The sequence below is a fragment of the Rhinolophus sinicus genome, linkage group LG13 (genome assembly GCF_036562045.2).
Source record: "Rhinolophus sinicus isolate RSC01 linkage group LG13, ASM3656204v1, whole genome shotgun sequence".
Lineage (NCBI taxonomy): Eukaryota > Metazoa > Chordata > Mammalia > Chiroptera > Rhinolophidae > Rhinolophus > Rhinolophus sinicus.
The window spans coordinates 40,745,962-40,761,189 of NC_133762.1; the positions used below are offsets into that span (position 1 = coordinate 40,745,962).

Here is a 15,228-nt window from a genome sequence, read left to right on the forward strand (position 1 = left end):
GCTCAGATTTTTGGCCTGTCAACACAACTCGGATCATGTCACTCCCCTGCTCAAAACTGTTGAGTGGGTCCAAATTTTCTTTAAAGAAAAAAAAAATGCACCAGGGCCGGAGCTTCCTCCCATGACAGGACTTATTTCTCAGCCACGTTTTCCAAAGAGCTGACCTATTGAAATGCTGCTAGATAACCAGGCTTCCTCCCTGCAGGCCAAAGCTTTCCTGGCTACTCAAGCACCTTAGTACCTAAAAGACCTTGAGAAGGCCCACAGTTGTAGAATCTCTAGTCAGACCCTATTTACTTCCATGTTCCCCAAACATGCTACCCTGTACCAAGATGCATTTGGTTTGTATAACACCCATGAACATGCAGCCTAAACCCGTTTGGTGAATGCTTTTGTACAAATCCATGCCCTTAGCTAAACTCACTCATGTCTGTGCCTTCGCTTATGCTGTTCCTGCCATCAGAGAGGCCCTTCCCTGCACCCCCTTATCTCCATATGCCCCAATCCTACTCATCCTTCATGCTCCAAGGGATCTCTTCCTGCTCTGAACCCTCCAACAGGATTGTACCTGATCCTTCCTGAGGCTATGTATTGCTTTCCCTTTGTTTTATCACCATAGGTATGCATGTTTAACTCTAGCACCTGGTTGGCATGGTTTTCCTGCAACGTGGTGGTCTTTTAGCCTTTCCATGTAGAGACACAGCATAGCCCAGGGAGTCACAGGCTTGGGAGCCAGACCCCTGGGAGTGAATTCCCAGCTCCACTATCTCCTTGGACAATGCACTGAACGGCATCTCAATTTGCTCATCTCTAAAACAGAGATGACATCAACAGCTATGTTTCGAGGATTGGTCAATGACTGCATGGATGGTGTTTGAGGCTGTGCCTGGCACATAGTGGGCACTCAGTACACATTAGTCAGCGTCATCATCAGTTTTGTTCTGCGTGGATTTCCTCATCTGTAAAAGCAGGACTGACTCTAACGCACCTACATAGCACAGCTCCTTGCACAGAGTGGGTACTCACAGAACAACAAAGCAGATAGGGGAGTGAATGTCATCAGCCTGAGGTTTTTCCCTGTAGCTTTCATGCCAGCGGGAGGTAGACAAGTTGAGCAGAAACCCAGGCTGTGTGATTTAATTGTCTGTTAGTGCAACTGAGTGCTGTGGACACAGCCTGCCTCTAGGTGTCTCTGTCCTGATCCACAGGTCTGGAATTGTGGATTCCCAGAGATGGAAAGCTGGAGGGGGCCTGAGAGAGCGGTCAGTCCTCTCATCCTGTGCAACACTGAGAATACCGATGCCTGAGGAGAGGAAGGGACTGGTGGGCTCACACAGCAGATCCATGGCAAGGCCCTCAGTCCGGAGAGATGCAAAACAGCAAGGGTGGGATGCCAAGTCCCCTGTGGTCCAGGGCGAGGCTTGTTAAAACAGGGGTGTACTCTAAGTTTCCACTGTTAAAGTTAGAAATCCGACAGGATCCCGAATTGCATGGGAACATACTAAAGTAATAATAATGGGAGCCATCATTTCTGGCCACTTATCTGGCCCGGCACTTGGCATGTCTGATCCCAATGGGACTGCCAGTAACCCTGGTTGGTGCGCACAGTTACCATTAGAGCCCTTTGACCAATGAGGAAACAAGACTCAAAGCAGAGCAACTTGCCCAAGGCCACGCAATAAGTGTCAGAGTCAGAACAATCGCACAGTCCACGCTGTTAACTAGACAGCACTTAGCCCTGTTTGACAGGTAGGGAAACTGAGGCCCAGGGATGCTGGCATCCTGCCTTCTTGGCACGCCTCATATTTCTGTCAATCAGTGTATCCTCCGGGGAGGCAGAGGAGTCAGGTGTTCCTAAGATGTGTTTCCGTCCCATGCTGGAGAAGGAAGCATCTATTTTCACAGCTGAAACTGCTTTCCTGTTAACTTGGGTGTCCCTGAGCAGGCCTTCTGCCGGAGCCCTCCACAAGGTGGATTTTCTCTGCCAGGTGTCCTGCCAGGCCTTCAGTCCAGAGAGATGCAAAACAGCAAAGGTGGAAGTCGGAAATGATACAGAATTGGTTGTCTGTGTCGGTACGATTTCCTGGCCCATCCATTTGAGGGCGCAGGGTGTTAGATGGCTGCAGATTAGCGCCAAGAGCCAGAGGAGATCAGGTGTCAGATCAGGAGCTGGAGGGAGATTGGAATCAGGGACTGAGTGAGGAGCTTCCAGCCCGTGGGACAGCCAGCATGTGTGGGTGCTGAGGCCATGGGTGCTGGGCCATCTCTAGTGCCCCATTCTTCAAGTGCACAGTGTCCTTCAGAAATGGAAGCTCGTGGTGAGGGGAAATAATGCGCTGGGTGCGAGGCACAAAGCTGGGCCTTGAATCTGGACTGTCTTTTCCTCATCATTTTATTTTAGAAAATTTCAAACATTTGCAAAATGGGAAGGAATGGTGAAGGGAACCCAGCTTCAACATTGACCTGCCGTGTTTGTTTCACCTGCCTGCACCTTGCTGGGAGTGGTGTTGTAAAGCAAATGCTACACATCGGGTGTCATTTCATCCATCACTACTTTGATGCGCATTGTTGTGTAATCCTCTCAATGAGCCAAAAAGCATGGAGTCTTTCATCCCCATTTTACAGACAAGGAAACTGAGGCTCCCAAAGCCAAGTTAGGCTCCTCCCAAGGCCACATAACCAATGAGAGTTAAAGTCTGACCCAAGCTTCGGTTTACTCTTAACCACTCTGCTGTCCTTATTGCGGTCATTTTAATTATAAATATTCATTCAACAAATACTTTTGAGCATATTCTATGTGTCAGGACAAGCTCTAGGTGGTGGTGATACAACTGTGGACCAGACGGACAAAAACACCTGCTCTCATGTTGCTGACACTCTAGTGAGGAAATAGAAACAGACCTAAGTAAACATTACATCAGGTAGAGACAAGGGCCATGAAGAAACCTAAGGCAGGACTAGGGAATAGGATGTTAGGTGGGGACAGACAGAAGGCCCCTCTGAGGAGAGAGGCCTGAATGAAACAGAGGGAGCAGCTGTGGGAATACAGGGGACGAGTACTCCACATCGAAGGAATAGCAAGTACAAAGGCCCTGAGACTAAAACAAGTTTGCTATGTTTCAGGAATAGCAAGGAGACCCGTGAGGCTGGAGTGAAGGGAGACAAGGGGAGAGGAAATGAGGAGAGGTCAGGGCTAGAGCAAGTAGGATCTGGTTCATTGAACACCTGACATTGAACGCATCAGGACATGTGATTGGATCATTACTTTGTACATTATCTCATTTAATCCTTACCACGGTTCTTGAGATGGGAACTATTATTATACCCATTGGACAGATGAAGAAACTGAGATTCAGAGAGGTAAAGTGACTTGCCCAGGGTCACACACCTTGTAGGTGCAGAGCTAGGATTTGAGCCCAGGCCTGTAAATGCTGCAGCACCCTCATCACTGCTTTCCTGCTTCCATTCTGGCTCTCTTCAGTGGTTCCCACTGCCCTTAAAATAAAATCAAATTCCTTACTCATGAGGCATGGCATTCTCTGGACCCCATCTTACTCTGCAGCCTCCTCTCATACCACACTCTCCTTCCTCTGTGAGTTGCAGCCATAGTAGCCTTCTTTCTGGCCCTCAGACATACCAGCTTCTTTCCTACCTCAGGGCCTTTGCACTTGCTGCTCTCTACTGGTGGAACACCTTCCCTGGCCTTTGCTTCCTTCATGTTTCAGCTGCAATCTCACCTCCTCAGAGATGCCTTTCCCAGCCACCCCAATCTCAAAGCAGTTTCCCCTTATTCTCTATCATGGCACCAAATTTGTTTCCTAGCACTCCTAGCCTTTTCTCTATTTGTTTCATTACTTTAGCCCTGTCTCCCCTACTGGGATATAAGCTATGTGAGAGTAGGGACAATGTCTGTCTTACTCACTGACGGGCATCCTGGGACCTTAGCAAAGGGCCTGGCAACAGTGGGTGGGTTAATACATATTGGTTGAATGAGGGGAACAGAGGGTACTAAGATCCCCATTTTAAGGAAGAAGCTCAGAGCTACGAGGTCACACAGGCAGGTACCCTGGGCCAAAAGCAGAGTTGTGCTCTAACTGCTATGTAGTACCTTTGTGACCAGGGCCATGGCCAAATCACAAATCCCTGCCCATCACAGTGACATAGGGTCCTTGGAATATCAGGAAGTACAAAAATAATGTCGGCTGGGGAGAGAATCCCCAGAATTTGTACTTAAAATTGTGGCCACACAAAATGAGCAGACAGACCATGAAACATGACACAATCAGTGCCACACTCAGCCAGGGTTTGGTCTGGAGGGCCTGCCTCAGGGTCAGGCCCCCCCAGACTGGTCCTTCTTTGCATGAAGCCATCTGGTACTGTGGGTGAAGACACAAGTGAAGTCAGCCATGACCTTGGCCAAGTGGTTGTACCTCCCTGAGCCTCAGTCTTGTCCTCTGTGAAATGGGGGTAGTGACAACCTTGTCTTGCTGGTTCCTATGGAGATTTGGAGAGGCCTGTCATGCTCCTAGTAATGTCGGTGCTCGATGCTTGTTAGCCAGTATCACTGTTACTGTTACTGTTACTGTGTGTGATCATCGTTTCATGGTTTAGGTTTAGAAAGAGCAGGTGGAGCTCTGGCTCCATCTCTTACAGGCCAGGAGACCTGACACTTACTACGCTGCCCCTCTGGGCCTCTGTTTCCCATTCTGGGAGAGCTTGACTGTTCTCCTGCAGGTCTCTTCCAGCCTTAATGCTCCAGGCCGGATACCCATCTCCATGACACTCCAGAACCCCTCTCTAGCAGGGAAGGCAGTGAAATGGGTACGCACTTTGGGTTACATTCCTGAATTATGAATCCAATATGTGCTGCTTACTAGCTATGTGCTCTGGAGCAAGTGTCTGCCCTGCTCTGAGCCTCAGTTTCCCCATCTGCAAAATGGAAACATTACCACTGTTTCCTCCCGCATGGGAACTATTGAGGGTTAAGGGAATTAAGAGCCATAGAAAGTGCTTTTGCAAGTTGCAAAAAGTGCTATAAAAGACATCAGTGAATAGTGTCAGGTCGGGGAAAAATCTTATCCAGAGACTGTCTGCTGTCGGCAGCAGAGTGTGCTGAAACCTTGGCAAATGCCATTTAATAAATGTGTGTCGCTTTTAAGGGGGCCTTTATCTCAGCTGGGAAAATGCGTGCGCGTCCTTGGCAGCCTGAGAATCCAGAAGCTTGAGCTGGAGGGGACCCCCGTCACTGGGAGAAGTGATCACACACGAGCTCTGATGGCAGACGATGGTGGTGGCAGATGTCTGTGGTTGAGTCCTGCCTCTGCCCCTTCCCTGCCTCTCAGCGTCTCAGCTTTCTCACCTGTAGGAAGGGGATGGTGACAACAGCCCTCGCCCCACTTGGCTGTGATGACAGTTAAATGAGGACTTTCCATTATCTGGCCTGACCCACACCTTGTACCCACAAGAGCATGGCTGGGCAGCACCAGGGCCTGTCCTAGAGGAGTAGTTGAGCCTAGAGGTTGGAAGAACACCACCTGGGATCTCAGTCTTTCCAGGTCTCAGTTTCTCCCTCTGCAAAATGGGGAGGTGGGAAGATGCTCCTAAGATTGTCGAGGCACCAAGTGAATGGTGGGTATTAGTGTCCCTGCATGCTCTCTCATCCTCACCTGGTCCCTCTAGGCCAGGTAAATACAAAGGGCATTTACAGCACACACACAGAGGTAGTAGTTGTTTCCCTCCTACTTTGCAAAAAAACCATATTGCAAGCATTTCTGCATCACCTCTGGGTCCAGCCTAAACCCCACCAGCACCCACCAGGGCCTTTGGCCCTCCCTGCCTCCTGGCCTCCTTGCCAACAGCATGCTCAGCCTGCTCGCACGTCCTGCTCTGAGTGTTCTCATGCATACGTTGGGGCAGAGCTTGTTCTGCCTCGGAGAGAATCCTTAGCTCCTCAGGCTTAAGGCTTTGATCATGTGTCATCCCCTTCATCCTGAAATATCTGCTATGTGGTACATAACAGCTGCCCTGCATTGAGTGCTCTGTGCCAGGCATGGCGCTGAGATCTTTACGTACATTAGTCTGTTTCATCCTCAGAACAACCCCAGTTATTAGTGCCATTACCATCATCATCCCTATTCTGCCGATGAGAAAGCAGAGGTCCAGAGGGGTTTAGACATTTCTTGTGGTCGTGTCAAGTGGCAAAGTTGAAATCCAAACCAAAACTATATTCAACAAATGCCAGGCACTGGTATAAACCTGGAGGGTACCACAGGGAACAAAACTAAGTCCCTGTTCTCAAAGGGCTCATAAGTAATCTAGCTTGGGAAGATGGACACTAAAGAAATTAACAAATACATAATATGTTTGGTGGTGTGTGCTATGAGAAAAATGAAGCAGACCAAGGGTCATTGAGGGGGTAGTATTTTATACAGGGTGGCCAGGGAAGACCTCTCAGATACGCCCGAAGGAGGTAAGGGAGCCAGTGTGTAGATATCTAGGGGATGAGAGTGTCAGATAGAGGCAATGGCAAGTGCAAAGGCCCTGAGGTGAGTGGAGAATCTGGCATAACTAAGAACAAGGTGGTGGGGTCCTGGAGGCCACTGGAAGGATTCTGGGTCTCACTCGCAGTGCAGTGGGGGCTGTAGGAGTGTTTTGAGCAAAGGAAGGCTGTTACCTGGCTCAGGTTTCAGAGGCTCCCCTGGCTACTGAGGGCGTATGTGTTGGAGAGAGGTGAAGTGGAGGTGGGGAGGCCAGGTTAGAAACTGAGGTAAGGATCCAGGTGAGGAATGATGGTGCAGAAGAGGTGGTAAGAAGAGGTCAGAGCCTGGCCAAATCTTGGAAGTTGAGCTGGCAGGATCTGCTAATAGATGGGACGTGGGGGGAGAGGGGAGTTGAGGAAACGCATGTAGAGTTCTCAGTCCAGCTTTTCTGATCGCTGACTGACCCTCTGATCACTGAACTCTTCTGATCACTGTACCACCCTGACCTTGGGGAAGAGATGGTGGTATTCCTTTGTTTACAGATGAAAAAGTGGAGGCTGAGAGAAAAGTGACATTGCCAAGTCACCCTGCTAGGGAGGAGACATATGGGTCTTTTGGCCCCAGAGCCCAAGCTTTAGGCTGTGTTGGTATCTTAGAAGTTTTCTTGCTACCTTGAGGGGCTACCAAGGTCTCCCCTTTCCCTGCAAGCATATGATGCGCTGCCCAGTTCCCTGAGTTGCCTGGTGTGGGGGTAGGGAGAGAACACCCCCACCTTATTTACAAGGCGACATGCATCCTCTTTTTTGCTGGCTCCAATGCAGATGGTAGCTTCTACCACAGCACCTGGTGTGTCTCTGCACGATGGGTTTATACAATGGTAGCAGTGGACTGTTCTTCAGATGGCAACGGAAGCCATCCTTTAATGTGCTAGGTTAGCCCAGTCCCCGGCTTGCCGTATCCCAGCTTGCTCACTGTCAACACGCATGTCCCAAGGACTCTGTCCTGGTCCTTGGATTGTCCAGAGCCCTTTTCTCTCCTCTGCACCTTTGCTCATGTGGTTCCCCTCTCCTGGAATGCCTTCCCTCCTCCCCAGCCTCTGTTAGCCTTCAAGACCGAGGTCAGGGGCCACCACCTCCAGGACGTCTTCTCAGGTTCCACCCTTTTTCCAAGACCCCATCGCCAAGCCTCTACTTGCTCACTGATTGCTCTGCATGTGGTTATTGCCCATGTTCAAGACAAGGGCAGGGATTCATCTTACTTGGCTCTGTGTCCTGTGGTATCTAGGACAGGGCCTGGCAGCAGAGCGCAATTTGAGAGGGCATGAATGAATCAGTCTGACTCCAGGGAAAAGCAATGCCTAGCTGCGGCTATCGGAGCCCCAGTACACCTGCTTCGGAGCCCCGAGCTCGCTTGGGAACTGCAGAGTCCTCATAGCCATCCACCTGTGCAGCCCCCTCCAGGATCAGCCCAGAAGCCATCTGTCCCCCACCCAGGGTCGTGAGCTCCAGCAGAGCAGTCTGGGCTGGCCCCTTCACCACTGTGCCCTGTGGCCACACATAGCAAGTAGGTGTCAGTAAAGGTTTGAGCCTCCGCAAGGGCAGGACCCTGTGCCAGGTGCCACGCAGAGCTGTGCCCGCCAGGACCTGATGACAGACGAGGGAAGTGTCGCTCCTAGCCTCCTTCTTCTCCACACCTGTGTGCGTGGAAACTCACACAAGCCAGGTGTGTTCTCAGCTGGCACGTAGACACGCAGGATGTACAGAGACGCTGCCGTCCCCGCTCCCCAGCACTTATGCCAGCGTACCCTGTCACATTCACACTCATGCGTATACCACACCCACGGCACACATGCCCCCCTGTGCACACACCCTGTACACACACACACACACACACACACACACACTCTCATGTACACATCCCCCCACGTGCCTGTCTCTCCTGTACTCCCCTTCCCCACACACGTTCATGTGCACCCCAAAGCTCACACCCCTCCCAGACATCTCGTCACACCCTCAGGCACAGACACCCCCTCTCACGCCACTGACATGCTCACTCACACAGGACGCCCATGATTCAGATATGCTCCTTCTTACCCTTCAGCCTGTTCACTGGCATGAAGACACCCTCTGAGCTGACCTGTCACACATTCCTGCACACATGCACACGCTCACTGTGTACACGGCCCCGAGGCCCCACCCATGCACATGTGTGTGAATGCTTGCACTCGGCACACTCAGGCACGTCTGTGCATACTTCCACATCTGCTCTTTCACTCCTGTGTGCGTACTGTCCTCCACATTCCTGCACTACCCACTCTCACCCACAGCCATCAAATCATAATCCAGAAGACACCAAAGGCGGCACCTGACGAGGAGCTGCTGTGCTCCTAAAGTAATAAACAAGCAGCCCCCCTGGCATGGCCAGTAATGATCATGACTATGGTCAGGGAACGGGGTGCCGCGCTGCCCCTGCTGTGGGGCCGGGGTGTCATCCCACCTATCCTGTGAGGCTGAGCCTCGGGCACTGCAGAGCTCCAGCCATAGCCTCCCAGGCCCTGGGCTGCTTGAGTTTGTGGAAACCTGATGGGTGGCCTCCAGCCTGTCCCCGCGCCCCTTGCTCTCGTGGTCCACTGCTCTGGGGGATGGGCAGGTTCCCACGTGAGTCACAGTGAGTGCCATCTGGGCAAGGTTGGCTCTTGGGAAATGTCCATCTCAGCTTTGTTCTCTGTACCCTGATGAAGCAGGCCTCTAGAGGAATCACACCCAGGGATCACAGAGACCCTGTTTCCCTCCCGGCAAGTTTTAGTTCTAAGTTTATTTGTTATTAACACTAGAAAAGCATCTGTGCTTGTTTTTTCACTTCTAATGAAAATTGTTTTCATCTTTTCTTAACTCAAAAGCTACACATGGACATGGAAAATTTATATATATATATATATATATATATATATATATATATATATATATATATATAATATAATATATAATATATTATATATTATATGACAAAAAAATGTATACAAGTGGACACTTTGGTCAATGTTGCTCAAGCAGTAGTTTGCTGTAATCAGAAGTGTCTGGACGCTGATGGTAACCACTTTGAGCACCTCTTATAATTGCAGAAGCCAAACGTGACTTGTATTGATCTTTTGTTATCGGTATTGAGTGTTGTATCGATATTGAGTATTATAATTTTAATGCAGTTCTTTCCTTTCTTAAAATGTGTATACTTTTTGGGGAATCGTGTGTGTGTGTGTGTGTGTGTTTCATGGAAAATGCATATATATTTCCAATTGATGGTCAGTTCTCAGCCCCCATCTTAGTGCATCTCTCACACCCTTCTTGGCCTGTCTGAGAAAGACACAAAAGCCTGGGGTGGTAGGAGCTGGTCACTGGGAGGGGGTGGGAGATGGAGTCAGAGATACCAGCAGGAGCCACTTGTCTAAGGCGTTGGTGTTAATTCCAAATGTAATCACTTGATTTATTTCCTTCAAGTCTGTCTTCGCTCGTGGGCAAGCTCCACGAGGCCAGGGACACGGCCGGAAGTTCCTCAGGGCCTGTCGCACAGTAGATTCCAGTAATTCCTCACTGCCCAGCCCTGTGCTGTGGGAGCCCTGTCCCTCATCCCGTAGACACTGATTTCCTCTTACAACAAATACACCGGGCGGGTACCTCCCACTCTGCTGGTTTCTCCCATTAGAACCCTTACTCATAGATTTTATTTCATTCCTTTAATTTTTTTCCAAAGCAGTAAATGCTCTCTGAAAAAAGAAAAAAGACTTCAATATATTGTTCACTATAAAGTAAAAAGAAAATGTGCCCACCCTTGGTCCCATTTCCCAGACGTAACACACTTCAACGTTAGTTATGGTGTTTATTATTCTAGACCTTTTTCTCTAGACATTTGATTGGTCAGTCAGTCTGCAAATATTTACTGAGCATCTACTCTGTGCCAAGCGCTGTATCAGGAGCTGAGGAATAGCATTGAACAAAACAGACAAACTTGGAGGGGAGGCTCATTCAAACAATAAGCACATATGTAACATACATATTGCATGTATAGATTTGCATATTACACAATGGGATACTGTAAAAATTCTTTAATATTCATGCAGTTTAGAAAATGAAATATCCCCAAAACAGAAAGATAAAAAAAGAAAAACCCATCAGCTTTAGATTCATGATCCGAAGAGAGTTGTGTTTTATCGCTTTGTATAATTCCTTGTAGTTGTGTATTTGCATATAGTTTTATTTTATTTTACAAAGTCATGATCGTACTGAAAATATAGTTTTTCCTTCTTTTTTATTGCACAAGTAATGCAGACAGAACATATAAAAACAAAACCCCTTGTAAATCTACTACTTACAATTAATCACTGCTAATCTTTAGTATCATACATCATTTAGAAAAAAAAACTATAGAGTTTGGGATCACACTGAAAATGTCGCTGAGTAACTGACTCTGAATTCCTAATATATCTCTGCATCGATAATTATAATTCTACACCGTCATTTTCATGGCTTTGATTATCATGTGGGTCCAACATCACAGGATCAAACAGTCTCCCTTTCTTGAACATTAGGATATTTCCAATTTTTTATTTTTATAAGAATCAAATGAACGAAGCCAAATGTTTGTACATATTCTTATCTGAGTATGATTTTACAGTGTTTTTATTCACTCATATTGTAACTACATCAAAATGTTGATCCCAGTTGTCTTTGATGGTATTCTATGAGATCATTATTTTGTTTTTACACCTTTTTGTTTTCTCTACATGCTTTGCAATGAACAGGTTTTATTTGCATAATCACAACCTCATTTACAATTACACCATGCAAAAATTTCCAGATCACCAGTTTTCATGGTGATGGCTTTGTATGGCTACCTGTCATTCCATCTAGGGGATAGGCCATAATTCACTTAACCATCCCCTGTCTTTGGCTGTTTGGGTTCTTTTCCAACTTTTGCAAGATTGTTACACAAGATCCCCGCTCCAAACAGCTTTCACACCTTTGGTACATCCTGCCAAACAGCTTTCCCGAAAGGATGTTCCAATTTCCACTCCCACCAGCAGCGTGTGAGAATGCCGGCCCAGCCGCCCTTCTCTCCTGGAGACGGACGGTTCAGGCCCCTGGACAGTCGCTCTCTCTGCCAGGAGGGCAGGAGAGAGCAGGAAACGGTTTTGTTGGCAATGCCAGCGTGATGACCCCAGGGGCAGAACCGCAGGAATGAGTTTTAACAAACCAGGTTCCCAAAACAAAACCTGGAGAGAAAAAGAAAACCAAGCAAGCAGGGGGAAAAAAAAAAAAAACGCTTGAAAAAACACACATGTACACAGATTAAAATAATATTTGGCACTTATGCCGCACTTTAAAATTCTTCAAACACTTTATAAACACTAGCTAATTAATTAAGCCACCTAAATCTGGCTGCAGTTGGTGGAGAGAACTTAAAAAAAAGAGGTGGGGGCAGCCCTACAGGGCTCCAGATTTTATTGTCACCTGCCCGGGTGTGATTGCAGGCCTCCGGCTGCACCACGAGAATAGCCCTGCTCCGACACGCCTGACTCTGCAGCCTCCTCTCCTGCTCACATCACACCCCTCACAACTGCTGACTCACAGCCCTGTGGGGTGTTATTGATAAGGATAATAATAACTGCCATATTTTACAGGCATCTTCTGTGGGCCAGGCGCGGTCCCAGGCTGCAGGCTGCCTGTGGTCTGGGTGTATATGCCTGTAGCAGCTCCATGAACAGACTAAGGAAAGAGGCTCAGAGAGGGCATTTGCCCGGGAGCAAGTAAAAGCCCTCCTTTAATCATTTATTTTGCATTCATTCAACGTGTATTTATTGAGGGCCCGGTGTGTGCCAGACACTGGTGTAGGCAAGGGGTTAGAAACAGTCACTTGTGGATCCTACGTTCTCGATGGGGGGACATGACAATGTAGAGAAAATCAAGTAAATAATTTATCTGTGATCACAATGGGAACAGAATCTAAAATTTAACCAGTACCTCTGTGGCAGGTGTTTACGTCCAACAGTGTCACAGTCCTCATGACTATACGGGGGGTGGGGGGTGGCACCCCACTTTATGGAAGGTGAAGTAGAGGCCCAGGGAGGACGGTTGCTGAGCTGGCTAAGGGGGATCCCGTGCTCCCCCCAGTCCTGCTTGTTGCAGCCTGGGCTGCCTCCAGGAGGCATTTCTAGTTCGTCCGGTCTCCACGCTGGAATGCAGACCCATTGGGAGTGTTCCTGGCTGGATGCTGTTGGCAGTTGCTGATGCTGCCTCAGATGTCTCTGGGTCACTGCCGGCCTCTTTTGGCCTGTGTGCCTCTCACTTGCCCACTGGCTCCACACAAGCCCCTGTGCTCTGTGAGCTCTGGTTTCTTCCCGGCACTATGAGGGTTGGACCATCCTCAGGCTAGCACTCCGAGTCTCCACTCATCTGCCATGGGAAGCAGGTGGGCCCAGCCTGGGAGTCAGGGCTGAGACAACAGGCATGGGGATGACGGACCTGTTCTGAGGCCCTGGGCTTGCCCACAGTGAGGGCAGACTGGAGTCCAGGGGCCTCCCTTCTCTCTGGTGCCCTGCCCCTGCCAGTGAGGTGGTCCCAGGCCACAGGCTGGTGGGCAAATTCACGAGGTCTCTCTCCTGCCCTGCCAGAGCCAGAGGGGGCTGCTCAGGGCATCAGCTGCAACCCTGTCTGATGTACAAGGCAAAGGTGGCCTAGGTCAGGACAGGACAAGGTCACATCATAGGTCAGTGGAGCACCCAGTTTACACGGCCCATCTGCTCCTACCCCAGGCTGCCGCCACTCCACGTCTCTGTCTCAGTTTCTCTCTGTCTCTGCCTGCTTCTCCCACGGCCTGTCTCTGTGGTTCTCTGTCTCTTCCTCTCTCCCTGCACCTCTCTGTTTCTCCGAAGTCTTTATGATGTCCTTTCTCCCCACCTCCACCTTGCTCAGAATTGGGGTTCTGGCTGTGCCTTGCTCTGAGCACCTGCAGCACACCTCACACAACTTCACCTGCCTCTTCGTCTTCCTCTACCTGTGTCCTCACCTCCTCCCCATCCTCTCTACCCAGAGCCCCTGTCTTATGTGCTCCAGTCCTCTCCAGTTTGGGGCTCAGGCCCTTCCTCCCCCGCCCCCACTGACCTTCATGACTCCTTCCAGCTGTACCACCGGGAGTCCTTGAGGCCTGAACTGGTTCCATCTCCTGTGTGTCCCCAGCACCTAGCACAGGCCTGGCCTGCAGGACGCTCAGCAAGGGTTGGAAGAAATGAAGTTTGAACAACAGACCCTCCCTCATTTATTCATTGTGTAATGACAGTAGCCTTCCTGTGCCCAGCTTGGTGCTAAGTGACTTAAGGCAGAGGGTTAGGGGATATCCACCCATCTTATAGATGAGGAAACTGAGGCTCAGAACCAGTGGATAAACTAGGTCACATATGACTAGAAGGTGAGCCAGGTTTCAAACCACGTCAGACATCTCCAAAGACCAGCCGCTTCCTGGCCCAGGCTTGTTGGTTTGTCCTACCAGAGATCCATCAAGACAGGGTCATTTAACTTTTGACAGATGAGACTGAGGCTCAGAGGGCAGTAAAGGGACCTGCCCAAATAAAGGGTGGCACTCACCTGTGGTGCTTGGCAGTACTGAGAGCACACGCGGGAATGCTCATTGGATCTTCTCTGTGGCCCAAGCGATAGCCAAGCTCATGGAGCAGTAAGCCCTGAGCCAGGACTGAAACCCAACTCCTGCTTCACTCTCCACAGCTGGGATGAGGCCCACCTGCTGAGAACAGCTTCCCTGCTCAGGGCCAGCTTCCTAGGCCAGCCTGAAACAGACTCTAAACTCTCATAGAACCATCCACACACCACGCTCCATCCACCTCTGAGCCTTTGTCCAGGCTATTCCCTCTGTCAGGAACACTGTGCCCCTCACTACCTGGTAAATTCAGATTTGAATTCAGAGCCCAGCTCAGACATGACCCTTCCAGAGAGGGCTCAGACACTCACACCCACTCTCTGCCCATCACTTAACCTCTCTGTGCCTCAGTTTCCTCATTTGTTATAGGGTTTCACTTATAGGCTTGTTGTGAGGGTTACACATGACGACACATGCAATGTGCTGAGCTCAAGGCCCACTCACACTGTGGGCTCAGTCAATAAAAATGGTTATTGATAAACACTCGACAAAACCTACAGGAGCCCATAAGGATGAATAAATAACTGCTTTGTTTCCCTCCAGGAGGGGCAGGTGAGAAGGAGCTGCAGGTGATTCAGCCTGAGAAGTCAGTGTCGGTCGCAGCTGGAGAGACGGCCACTCTGCCCTGCACCGTGACCTCCCTGCATCCTGTGGGGCCCCTTCGGTGGTTCAGGGGGACAGGGCCAGGCCGGGAGCTAATCTACAGCTTGGAAGGAAATGAGGGAGCCCGCTTCCCTCGAGTAACAGCTGTTGCAGACGCCACAAGGAGAAACAACATGGACTTTTCCATCCGTATCAGTAACATCACCCCCGCAGACACCGGCACCTACTACTGTGTGAAGTTCCAGAGGCAAGACCCTGAAGACATGGAGTTTAAGTCTGGAGTGGGCACTCGGCTCACAGTGAGTGGTGAGTATAGTGTGGGATCCTTCGTCCCTGATGTGTGACAACAAGTCAGTAAGAACGACCTCCATTCTTTGAGCAACAACTAAGAATCAGGTGCCGAGAGGGGGCTTACATACATGATCTGAGTCATGACCTGATT

General features: G+C 49.5%; 1 protein-coding gene across 13 annotated transcripts in view; it reads left to right on the plus strand.

Annotated features, from left to right (window-relative positions):
• The window catches only part of LOC109448419 (tyrosine-protein phosphatase non-receptor type substrate 1), a 40,045-nt gene that overhangs the window by 5,051 nt on the left and 19,766 nt on the right, over positions 1-15,228 (plus strand). For all 13 annotated transcript variants that reach the window (XM_074318028.1, XM_074318024.1, XM_074318036.1 and 10 more), the window contains one exon: positions 14,727-15,092. In XM_074318028.1, coding sequence (XP_074174129.1) covers positions 14,727-15,092 — 366 coding nt within the window. The remainder of the gene's footprint in view (positions 1-14,726; positions 15,093-15,228) is intronic.